Source organism: Saccostrea cucullata, unplaced genomic scaffold (assembly GCF_032062105.1).
Source record: "Saccostrea cucullata isolate Sc308-1 unplaced genomic scaffold, CSIRO_AGI_Scuc_v1 ctg8966, whole genome shotgun sequence".
NCBI classification, from domain to species: domain Eukaryota; kingdom Metazoa; phylum Mollusca; class Bivalvia; order Ostreida; family Ostreidae; genus Saccostrea; species Saccostrea cuccullata.
In genome coordinates this window covers 12,002-25,158 of record NW_026925493.1, presented here as the reverse complement: position 1 = coordinate 25,158, position 13,157 = coordinate 12,002, and the positions used below count along the sequence as shown (strand labels likewise).

The following is a 13,157-nucleotide window of genomic DNA, read 5'->3' as shown; positions in this document are numbered from 1 at the left end:
GAAAATACCGGGAATTGTGATTTATTTCTTTTTTGTTTTGCTTTTGTTTGCCTGGCAGATAATGTATATAAATAAAATGGTATAAACACCTGCGCGGTTTCAATCGCCTTTGGGCAGAAAACCAATCATGCATGTTATTTGGGCACACGTATCAGTGTTACACATCATTAAACATGCTGCTCAATTAACAATAGACACAATTTCAATCTATGTAAAAAATGTAATGCAAAAAAACAAGATAAATGAAATGAGTATAAATTTCTTTCAAGATTAATTAGAGTTAAACATAATCTTATGATTCTATACTGGTCACTTATACAATTTACAAATAAAACAATAATTTTTAAATTATGTAAGTAAAGAATAATCAATACTTAAAAAATATTACTTCGCAAAATTAGCAACATATTTTTCAAAAACCCTAATACTTTAAAAAAAAAATGCCTTAAGAGTATCCCGATAGTATTGAAATCGGCCTGATCTATAATGATAAGATCTATTTAAAACTTACTCTTGTTAAATAAATTTAATTCAATCTTAATTTTCTGTATAGAAAATAAAAATGGGATCCAGTATCAATCACGTAAAGCACAAGATAATTGTAATAAAATATTCATGTTCAGTGTAATTCATTTATGTAGTTGTGTAAGCTTTAATTCTTTCTTCAATAAATATTATTTCAAATTATTTCAAATCCATACGGATACTGCTCATGTAAATAACCTTCGCATTGTAAGGATTCCTGGCATACTGCTCAGAAAAAAATCAGCTGCCTTTTATAGTTCCATTGTTTATTGGCAATTTCATTTCTGAGTTAGCCCCGCCCAATAAATTAATAAACCCCGCCCACTGGGACTGCTGGGACTGCTTTCTGGGACTGCTGGGACTGCTTTCTGACCGCTGGGACTGCTTTCTGGGACCGCTTTGGGACTGCTGTGGGACTGCTGTGGGACTGCTCTGGGACCGCTGTGGGACTGCTCTGGGACCGCTGTGGGACTGCTTTAGCAGTCCCAGAAAGCAGTCCCCGGGACTGCTCTGGGACTGCTTTGTGTCAGGTTGGGTCTGCTCGGTACTGTAAATGTTAATCTGAATCATAAAAGACGTCGAAAATGTCAATATCAATCTTCGATTGTAAAAAAATAAAATCCGTTAACGTTATATGGCTTAATATGTGTTCACACATTCCCTCAACTGATTGTTTCTATATTGTCGGCGCTTTCAACAACATCGAATTCAAATTGTACAATTTCACTATGAACAACAAAAATAACGTTTTTCCAGAATAAAATTTATTCATTAGTTTTTGTTTTAGTGCCTTTGTGTATTACACATCATTTATATTAAGGTGATAATAACGATCTTTAGATAAAAAAAAGAACGAAATGTTTTCAACTTCTACGATAATACAGACTTTATTCAATCTGATATTTTTCGCTTTCAGCGCTTCATGAAAAAAAATGCATACGTGCAAGCATGTGAGATTCGCACACCGATAACTCACATTTAACTAAAACATTCTTTATATTTACATATACCATTCTGAAAGCAACAATAATGAACTCATCATCTGAATTTCTCTCTATCCCATTTTGTTGCATTTTTAATTTCTAACGTTTCTGTAGCCTCCTTGCCACCTTATCGCACGTTTTCCGTATATTATTTTATTCGTGAGTAAACACAAAATTAAAATAGTTTTCAAATCAATTTACAGTTAGCGTACTAGAAAACCACAGCAAATGTACATACTTCAATAAAGCAATTATGTGATACGATTGAGTTTGTTCTTCTAAAACAAGTCATGTACATGTATTGAAAATTTTGTACGGAATTTTGTTCTTTAGAATTGTAACCGGATTTCGTTACTTGGTACCAATTACTTAGAAAATTCCACGATACTGTTGTGAGATGTGTATATTGTTTCATTATGTATATAATTAGTAACATTAAGTTTTTTTGAACGTTCCAGAGTGGTCAAAATGTTAGGTCATTTAGAACATTCTTAAATTTTGTGTATGTCCAGATTGTTCCAGTAATATCATGTTTTAACAATTTCTAGAATATTCTAGATTTATGATACTGTATAAATACCCTGTCAATTCGATGCATAGGAATATTTTGTCATATAAGCACTATTTAGGTATAACTGGGATATATTTTCACTGGGACATTGTGTGCAGCAACGGACACTCTGATGTAAGTATTCTTAGATTCTTGCTAAGTTTGTACTTTATGCTTCATATACTTATTATATATTACTGTAAATAAATTATTGTAAAGTTTAAACTGTGTTATTGATCTTTGCTGGCATTTCGGGTAATTCTGACCCATAACAGAATTGGGGGCTCGTCTGGGATAAAGAATTTCTTGCACTTTGGCAGGTAATTGTCAGAATTTTGTTTATTGAACCGTTAAATTTGACTATAAGCCAGCAAAAATCAACATGGTATTTTCGGTCACAGACTTTCTTAGATCACCAAGTGTTCAGGTTTTTGATACGTTAAAAAAAGATAACTTGATCGCTTTAGGTTTGCATTTTGGGTTAGATGTTAAATCCTCTCAGAGAAAGCAAGACATTAGAGTTAAGGTTGCAAACAAACTAGTAGAAGAAAACATCTTTGAAAAATACGATCTTCCAGAATATACAGTTAAATCAGAGTTAGGCGCTTACAAAATGGCAGAATATCAGTTTCAATTAGAGTTATAGAAAATGCAATTAGAAAGAGAAAAATTTGAAAGAGAAGATCGAGAAAGAGAAAGAGAACGAAAATTTGAATTAGACAAATTAGAAAGAGAAGAACGAGAGCGTGAACGAAAATTTGAATTAGACAAATTAGCAGCAGAAAGAGAAGAGCGAGAAAGAGAGCGTGGAATGAACTTTGAATTAGAGAAATTAAAATTACAAAACCAACCAGAACCGTCAGTTGTCAAAACTGAATTTGACGCAGCAAAAATATCAGATTAGTTCCAAAATTTCAAGAAAAATCTGTAGACAAATATTTTCCCAAATTCGAAAAAGTCGCAGAGAATCTTAAATGGCCACAACATGTTTGGTCAACAATGTTATAAAGTGTACTGGTTGGCAAAGCAGCTGAGGTATACTCTGCACTAGGGGTAGCTGAAAGTTCAGATTATAGGAAGGTCAAAGCATCAATATTAAAAGCATATGAATTAGTACCTGAAGCATATAGATAAAAATTCAGAAAGTATAGGAAGTTTGATAATCAAACATTTGTTGAATTTTCACGAGAGAAAGAAAATTTATTCTAACATTGGTTTAGATCTAAGAATCTTGATAAAACTTTTGCTAATTTGCGCCAAGTCATCCTGGTAGAAGAGTTTAAGGAATGTGTTTCTCAAGATTTGAAAACACATTTAGAAGATAAGAATGTGAAAACTCTTGAAGAGGCAGCAGTCATATCTGATACTTATGCTCTGTCTCATAAAAAGAATTTTGTTTCAAGATCTCAGACTAGCTGTAATTCTACCAATTCAGACACATATAAAAAGAGTGGTTCAGGGTCGCAGTCTTTCACAAGTTCCCAGTCTCCATCCCGAGGTGGTTCTAAGTCCGGTCCAGGACGTTTTTAAGGATCATCTGGAATAGGGTCGCTTCCTAGTTGTAGTTATTGTAAGAAAAAGGGTCATCTGATCAGTGAATGCTATAAACTTAAGAGAAAAAATGATTTTGATAAAACTCAACCACACGCATGTGCGGCAGTTAGAGGTGATAGAGAAGCCTTAGTTTCGATTTGTTCTGACACTCCTGATGTCCAGGGCTCACAGTCCAGTTCTATTGATTCTATGGAGGTTTATAAGCCCTTTATGTCTCAGGGATTTGTTTCACTCGGTGACTCTAGCGAAATAAAACCTGTCTAGATTTTGAGAGATACTGGTGCTGCACAGACGTTATTGTTAGAGGGCGTGCTTCCTTTGTCTGAGCAGACTTCTACTGGTAGGTCAGTTTTATTACAGGGTGTGGAGCTAGGCGTCATTGATGTTCCCCTACATAGAATTAGTTTGAAGTCAGATTTAGTTACTGGACCTGTTATTGTAGGTGTTCGACCTACTCTTCCCGTTCCAGGCATTTCTTTGTTGTTAGGCAACGATTTAGCTGGTGGAAAGGTTGTACCTGATCCTATAGTTTGTGAGAAAATCACTTCCAATGTCATGTGCGGTGATGAAGATGATGACATTTATCCAGCCTGTGCTGTTACTAGAGCGATGGCCAGAAGACGAGAAATGGAGGCAGGCCATACTCAAGCCTTTGACGAGACGAATTCCTCTGTTTATATTGATTTGAATGACACTTTCTTATCTGACCTTGATGGCACTCAAACCAGCATGGAACCACACAATATCAAGAAGCACGAGAAGAAAGAATTTTTACCAAAATTTGGTGGTGAGGATGATGAGTTGCATCCACTAGTTAGCCAAGGCAAGGACATCCTCAGCCGATTACGTTTACTCTCTGAACAACATAAAGACACAGATATATCATTCAACTTATTGAGAGGGCACTTCCACCAGAAGAGGCTATTAAAGTTGGAGAATGCTTCTATATGAAAGATGGCATCCTTATGCGAAAATGGCGACCACCTGACTCTTCTTCAGATGAAGTGTGGCGTGTTGTTCACCAGATAGTGGTCCCAGCTGCTTATCATCAAGATGTCATGAGTTTAGCCCACGATACACCTATGGCTGGTCATTTAGGTATCAATAAGACTTATAATAGGATTTGGAGTCATTTTTATTGGCCTAAGCTAAGAAAGGATGTTTCGAAGTTTTGCAAGTCATGCCATGTCTGTCAGATGGTAGGTAAACCAAATCAGAAGATACCATCTGCTCCTCTCCAACCCATTCCAGCTTCTGAAGAACCGTTAATCGAGTATTAGTGGATTGTGTAAGACCTTTGCCTAGGACCAGATCTGGAAACCAGTATTTACTTACCATTATGTGTACATCCACTCGATTTCCTAAAGCCATACCTCTAAGGAATATAAAGGCAAAGAGCATAGTTAAGGTCCTAACCAAGTTTTTTCAGTTTTGTAGGAGCACCCAAGGCAATTCAGTCGGATCAAGGCTCAAAGTTTATGTCGGGGTTGTTCCAGCAAGTCATGCATGAGTTGGGTATAAGGCAATATAGATCAACTGCTTATCATCCTGAATCCCAGGGGGCGATAGAACGTTTTCATCAAACCCTAAAAACAATTCTGAAGACCTATTGTTACAAGTATGAGAAAGACTGGGATGAAGGGGTTCATCTTTTACTATTTGCTGCACGAGAGGCAGTCCAGGAGTCTCTTGGGTTTAGTCCTTTTGAATTGGTTTTTGGTCATACGGTTAGGGGTCCTTTGAAATTGTTGAAGGAAAAGTGCCTGACTGAGACTAGTGATCTTAATCTTTTAGATTATGTGTCTGATTTCAAAGAAAACCTTTACAATGCTTCTAAATTAGCACAAGAAAATTTGAAAAAATTCTCAGATGAAAATGAAAATGTGGTATGAAAAATATGCCAAAAATAGGGTGTTTAAGCCAGGTGATAAGGTTCTTGTATTTTTACCTATTCCTGGTCATCCTTTACAGACCAGATTTTATGGCAGTTATGAAATTGAAAGCAAGATCAGTGATGTAAACTATGTAGTTAAGACACCAGGTCGACGTAAAGAGAAACGGGTTTGTCACATTAACATGTTAAAAGAGTATATATTTTGAAAGGTGTGACCGAAATTCTGTAAAACCTGTTTCCACTTTAGCCAATACTAACACTGTTCAAAATTGTATTGAAAGTAGTGATACGAGTAAAGAAATGAATGTGAAAGATTGTAATCAGAGTGTCGCTTGAAAAACTCAGAAATTTTGGCTGATTTTGATGCCAAACTTGGACATTTGAACATTCACCAAAAAGAACAAGTTAAAAACTTGATGAATGAGTATCATCAAATCTTTTCGGATGTTCCAAAGAAAACTAATGCAGCTTGTCATGATGTCATAGTGAGTGACGTTCTGCCTATCAAACAACATCCGTACCGTATGAATCCAATGAAATTGCAGTGCCTAAGAAGGGAAGTGCAGTATATGTTGGACAATGACATAGTTGAACCTAGTAAAAGTGATTGGAGCTCACCGTGTATTCTTGTACCAAAACAGGACGGTTCGTACCGATTATGTACAGACTTTAGAAAGGTGAATTCTGTTACCGAAACTGTTTCATACAAAATATATAGAATCGATGACTCTATTGACAACATTGGAAACGCAAAATTTGTCAGTAAATTTGACCTGTTGAAAGGCTAATGCCTTTTGGCATGAAAAACGCACCGGCAACATTCGAAAGGATGGTTCACTCCCTTCTTCAAGACCTTGAGGGATGCGAGGCCTACATTGATGATGTCGTCATATACAGCAACACATGGGACGAACATCTCCGAATCATGCGTGCTTTATTTGACATTTTAGCTAAAGCAAACTTAACTGTGAATCTTAAGAAGAGCGAATTTTGTCATGCGTATGTAGAGTATTTAGGTCATAAAGTAGGTCAAGGTTATGTTACACCCATAATGGCTAAAGTGGAAGCTATTGCAAAGTTCCCGATTCCTACAAACAAGAAAGAATTAATGAGGTTTTGGGCATGGCTGGGTTTTACATAAAAATTTTGTCCAAATTTTTCCTCAGTTGTTAGTCCACTTACAAATCTTTTACAAAAGAGGGTTAACTTTGAATGGACAAAGGATTGTGAAAAATCCTTTCATAAAATCAAATCTGTCCTTATGAGCAACCCAGTTCTGTCAACTCCAGATTTTTCTAAGCAATTTAAGCTTACTGTTGACGCTAGTGATGTTGGAATCGGGGCAGCTTTGTTTCAAGAACATAGTGATAAGGTAGATAGAGTTGTTTCTTATTTTGCAAAGAAACTTACAAAATGTCAACAAAAGTATTCCACCATTGAAAAGGAATGCCTTGCTTTGTTGTTAGCCTTACAGCATTTTGATGTTTATCTGAATGTTACTTTGCATCCAATTCTTGTATATGCGGATCACAACCCCCTGACAGTTTTGCATAAATTGTCAAATAAGAATCAAAGACTGACTAGATGGAGTTTGTTGTTACAAGAAAACAACATAACAATTAAGCATATCAAAGGCAAAGACAATGTTATTGCAGACGCCTTGTCAAGAGTATCGTAAACATACTAGAATTTGTATTAATGTACATAACTTTTATTTTAATAATATAAGTTTTCATTGGCATTCAAACTTTTTAAGGGGGAAGGTGTTGTGAGATGTGTATTGTTTCATTATGTATATAATTAGTAACATTAAGTTTCTTGAACGTTCCAGAGTGGTCAAAATGTTAGGTCATTTTATATAGAACATTCTTAAATTTTGTGTATGTCCAGATTGTTCCAGTAATATCATGTTTTAACAATTTCTAGAATATTCTAGATTTATGATACTGTATAAATAATCTGTCAATTCGATGCATAGGAATACTTTGTCATATAAGCACTATTGAGATATAAATGGGATATATTTTCACTGGGACATTGTGTGCAGCAACGGACACTCTGATGTAAGTATTCTTAGATTCTTGCTAAGTTTGTACTTTATGTTTCATATACTTATTATATATTACTGTAAATAAATTATTGTTAAGTTTAAACTGTGTTATTGATCTTTGCTGGCATTTCGGGTAATTCTGACCCATAACAATACCAATTATAACGAAAATGATCGAATGAAAATACCTCTCAAATGTCTCACACTTTCTTCAATTTTCATAGTATTTCGAGTTTTATACCAACTTCTTATTAACCAATAAAACTTTTGTATCTCAATTATATAAGACACATAAGTGACTTACCAAACTAAGAATTTTAACAACAAAAGTTTGCAAATTAACAAGTATTTATTACGACAACAATTGTATTTAATTACATGTAACAGCAAAAAATATTAATTTACATTTTAATATGTACAACTAAAACTGATGTTACAGTAGTGACGATCTTTCTTACTTATGGACAAAAAATGAAGCCTACTAAACAGATGTACAAAATCCAGAATCAGTCTTACCCAATGCTCAGTCCGAAAAGGAATACCTAACCCCTGCACGAAAAATCTTCTATGCCTAACCTAACCCGTTTACCAAAAATAGAAATAAGAAACTTGAAAATGACACTTAAATGAACGTGTAATTGAAGGAAAGAAAAAGAGAAATGTAAATGAGAAATGCATTTCCAAGAGCTTTAAACGGGATAATTTAACGAAATTGAGACAGAGACAGGGATCCACCTTTTTTAGGAAAGGAGCGAGCAAACACGAACCAGTGAGAAGGTTCCAAACCAATTGATCTGAATTTTAAATGCCAGACTTTAAATAAATCCCAGTGTGAAGGAGTGTCTATCTTATCCAATCAAAATCTATATAATATGTACACGACGCTAAACACGGATCCCGTATTTTCCCGCGTTCCCGCGAATCCATTCCGCGATACACCGTCACGGTCTTCTCATCGCGGAGATCGCGGGCCCACGACTTTACCGTGACGGTGTTAGGTACCGTTGTTGAGATTAAATCGAGAAAGATGAAATACCTGTTTGTTCTCTTTTTTATTCTCTGTTTATATGAAAAAAATTAAGGATAGATGTAGAAATTTTACACCTGTTTTAAATAAAATGTCGGCGTATTAAAAAAAATCTTATTTACTATTTTAAATGAAGAAATAAAAGTTAAATGCTCTCTTGTTTAAGAAAATTCAAATATATTTTGAATATCTCTTATTAAAAGTATTGATTAATGCATCGCGTCAACCTCTATTTCACTTTCGTTTTTCAACTGCCATATTTTAATATTTTACTAAAAAATTTCTTCAAATTTACGTGACAAACACATTCGGTCAGCGTAAGTGTTAGTGGGTTTGGTTTGTAAATTATAATGTGCATATAATTACAATGTAAATATGAATGAAGAGACATGTACATATGTATAAAATTGCACATGCTAAGATATTTCAAGATATGAATTAATGGTGTTTTAAATTAAAAAGCTCGTTTATATTTGATGTATATATAATTATATATATGAACGTAAACTAATTTACTGTTAGATTTACTGTGTGTAATAACATGTATTTTCACCTAAATTAATATTTTATAAATTTTCTATGAATGGGGGGTTGGGGTTAAAATGTTGTATTTAATTGATTCAGATGCTCATACAATCATATAAATTTACATTTTACGGTTCTAAATAATACAAATATAAAAGATCCCTCACTGCTCATTGGCCCTAAGTACCGAGTATAGGACAAAATTTATAGTTCTGTACCGGCAACTGTTGGCGTCTCCATATGAGTAAAAAAAACTCCCAAAAGGGACGTTAAACAATCAATCTATCTTAAAAATCTGAAAAGAAAGTCAGAAATTTAACGTATGTAAAATATGTAACACTATGAGAAAGAAAAAGTGTACATTATCAAAAATGTCTAAAACTACAAAATTCAGGATTAATTATTCTAATGTGCTCTTGATGATTAAAAAATGAATTTCAGCTTTGGGGACAAATATCTTGCTTATGAGTGGAAATTATCATCATTATGATCACGATAACGATCATCAAATAGCGACAGCGGCTTGTATCTTTTTGGGTCCACAGAGGTCTTACAACGCGGCCATTCCTCGCAAATGTGTTAGTGGAGAGTCTTGCAACTCAATCTGTCAATCAGTCACTGATATGAATGAGGACTGGGATGGATTTAACAAGTAAGAAAAGTTGAAAATAAATGAAATGTATGAAACGTTTTTATATGAAGTTGGAGGGTTTGTAGGAAAAGATACATGTAGGAAGAGTTGTGAAAAGTATTATGCAGTTGAATTAATCAAGTAAGGTTTTTGTTTGTATTCTCCTAGAAATTTGAATAAGCACGGGGTTTTATACAAAATAACAACATTTTATCTTCATAATTTTTAATACGTAGGTCTTTATTGTAATGCATATCAATTCATATTGCATTTATATTAGGTATATGTAAATTGTCAATGTTCAATAATCATTTTCACAGAAAACCTCAATGCATTGATGCCTTGCATATTTACTCCAAACGAGGCCTTAAGAATACTCCCAATGCCAAATGGGTCAACACCTGGGGGTACGGAAGTTTTAGTTGTTCTGCTACTCACTGCGGTCCAAACTTTTGCTGTTGTTCCCAGTAGAATAACAATGATGTATTAATTGAATAAAATTAAATATGCCTAACAGTACCTAACAGTGCCTAACAGTTTTTTATTCTTTCTTCTCAGATTTACTCTAAGGGTTATATATCATAAAGAAGAAAAAAAGATCCTTTACATATTTACAACTTGTAATGATGCTATTCAAAAAGTAACTATAAAACATACATAGATCTATGGTTTATCATTTACATTCTACCAGATATTGTATACGAAAAACTAAAGAGCTAAAGGTGTTTTCCAAAATGTCAACAGATACTTCATCTTTTTACATACTTATTCATACCCTCTGATTAAATTACATACACAACATAAATGCATACTCTGGAATATCTTTTAACATTGTTTTACACGCAATCGCTGATAGCGTGTCGCTGTGAACATATCATCATGTCAAATACTGAATACTTTTTTTTATTCTTATAACCTAAGATCAATGTAAAAAAATACAAATGTAAAAAAAATGGTACTACATGTCCGAAAACAAAATTTTCAAAAGTTTCAACCTTAAAAAACTCTTGCATTTAGACAAAAATATTAAATTGTATTTACATATTTGGATAAACTGAAACATTTAATCTCAATGAACTAAATTAGTCTGAGCTTTTGAAATTTCATTAAGTCCAAGTTAAGTATAAAAAAAGCTAAATAGAAAAAAAAGTTGCAAAATCCTATGAAGATGCATTATAAATGTATTTGTATCTTGGTTACTTTCCATATGTACAAAAAAAAACACTTACATGACAAAGTGCGGCTATTTAAAACTTTATTTTACAACTGAAAAAGGCTGAATCCCTCTAAGGTATAAAAAATTATGAATATGATGTGAATTGTTTCGGGGTAAAAAAGTTACAGAAAAATATAGATTGGTAATAACTTTCTTTTGGCATGAGTACACAATGTTTACATGTATTTGGTTTTCCTTACTTTACCACTGTCATATAAATACTCAGTGATAAACAGGTTGTCTCTGGTGTCTACACATAAACCCCATGGGAATCTTAAATCACAGTCATCAATGTAACGGAGGAACTGTCCGTCCTATGTAGGATGTGGATACAGTGGTTGTTATAGTCTGCTGTTACGATCTGACTCTGGCTGTCTGTTGTGATGTCGACTGGACCAAATGATCCTTTGGTAGTCGAGGTATGACTAGTGTATCTAAATCGCATTTTCCCCGCCTGATTAACAACCACTACTGCACTGGCAATATGGTCAGACACACAGATATCTAGGTTCCTATTCTCGCTGATGTATTTACCGTATGAACCAGATGAATACAGAGGTTTACCTTCACTATCAAACTGAATGGTTTGTTTCTCTTGAGGGCCAGAGTAACGGACAACTTTTGATTGTTTATCATCGTCACTGTTCATGGTAACAAGTAGGTCACCAGAGGAGGTACTACAGACATACATAGGTTTCCATCCCTTAAGTCGGAATAATTCCTGTATCTTTTTTTTTCTTCACTATATTCACAGTTCCTCTTTCGGAATCAGTATAAACTAGGTTTCCACCCTTCTTCACCGTTATATCATGTGGTATGTTCCCAGAGTTGGTTTGGATGACCTCAGTAGTTTACCCTGAAGGTTGTAAAGATTCATAATATTATCATCTCCACGTGTCCAAATTTCTTCATCACTAAGACAGGTACGTAAGACTATAAAGTAGTCCAGTGTCTATGGTGATGATAAGCTCTGGTTCATCAAGCAGTGGTTTGACTCGAGGACAGGATACAGCTTCTGGTGTCTTCATTTTGTAGTCATGTTCTTCTGTTGTAATGGAAAATGCTGACAGAGAACCAAACATTTTATGGAGTTTTTCTCTATTGATCTGATGAGGAGGGAAATCTGGCAATGAAATATTGACTTTAGGAGGTAAACTTTTGAATTCAGCATTCCTGGATTTGTACACAGAAGTTAAGGAGACATCATTGGAGTCCAGTATTTTCTTCAGATCAACTATGCACTGTTTAACAGCTGAAGTAATCCGTTTGATTTCATTTTCCTGTTTATTTAGAGTTTTGGTTTTCATCTCAATAATTTCTAATTTCTGTTTGTCAACAAAGATGTTAATTTCTTTGTGCAATTCTTCTCCACGTTTTCTAACAGCTGTTGTCAGTTTCTCATAATGTTTTACCACATTTACTTTTTCAGAGTGCAAGTCTAATGAATTTTTTTCATATGTAGGATACATTTTTTGTTTTAAAACTAAGAATTTGTAGAGCTCTCGATAAACCGTGGCCGTTATGTTTATGATGCAGGTAGAACAAACAGGAATGTCACATTTCTCACAGTAAAGTTCACAATGTGTCTTGGTGTGGTTTGGACATTTCAGGCAGTTAGGTGTCTTTTAGATGAATCAGAGAGATGCAACCCGACACATGCATTACACAGGTTAATCTGAAGTCTACAGTGACTCTGTAATGCAGATGTTTGACACAGGTCACAGAGGAGGATGTCTTGGCCAATGTAACGCTGGTCCATTATAAGTGTTTGTCACATGATGATAGGGAAGCTGCAATATCATTATCATCAATCATCATCAATTATCATCATTAAGATATCTGATAAGCTCAACATTGGCGGAAATTTTAAATTGATAAATTCACTTTAAAGGAAATGAAACAAGATTCAGACAACCCTTTGTCGTGTCACTCCATCAGCACATTATAAATAATTAGAAATATTATTCATGATTTAAGAATAAGCATTATAAAACTCAACGTCATTTTAAACTTTTACTTTGAAATTTAAAAGTTATATTGTCTCACCTTTAATTTCAAGAAAACCTTTCTAGCTGGCAAATAGATAATAGCAATATCTTTCTTGGTATTGATTCTAGATTTCGACGTACTCCGAGGTCACATGAATTAAATCAACTTTATACCTGCACGACATCCAAGGTATCCTTACGAGAGAGAATGAAA

The 13,157-nt window shown here is 34.3% G+C and overlaps 1 protein-coding gene across 1 annotated transcript; it reads right to left on the bottom strand.

The window, feature by feature from the left end:
* Positions 1–11,869: 11,869 nt before the first annotated feature.
* On the bottom strand, positions 11,870–12,714 carry LOC134269005 (uncharacterized). The gene is made up of 2 exons (XM_062751231.1): positions 12,621–12,714; positions 11,870–12,393 (listed from the first exon to the last, which is right to left on the bottom strand). Exons 1-2 carry the CDS (start codon positions 12,712–12,714, stop codon positions 11,870–11,872), a joined length of 618 nt encoding a protein of 205 aa, XP_062607215.1.
* Between the last annotated feature and the right edge of the window lie 443 nt (positions 12,715–13,157).

Excerpts from the sequence above, each read along its gene's own strand:
- LOC134269005 (XM_062751231.1), bottom strand. The coding sequence starts at position 12,714 with ATGGACCAGCGTTACATTGGCCAAGACATCCTCCTCTGTGACCTGTGT. Across the intron at positions 12,394-12,620 it reads TAGACTTCAGATTAACCTGT|ACTTGCACTCTGAAAAAGTA; the intron begins GTAATGCATGTG and ends AAAATTCATTAG.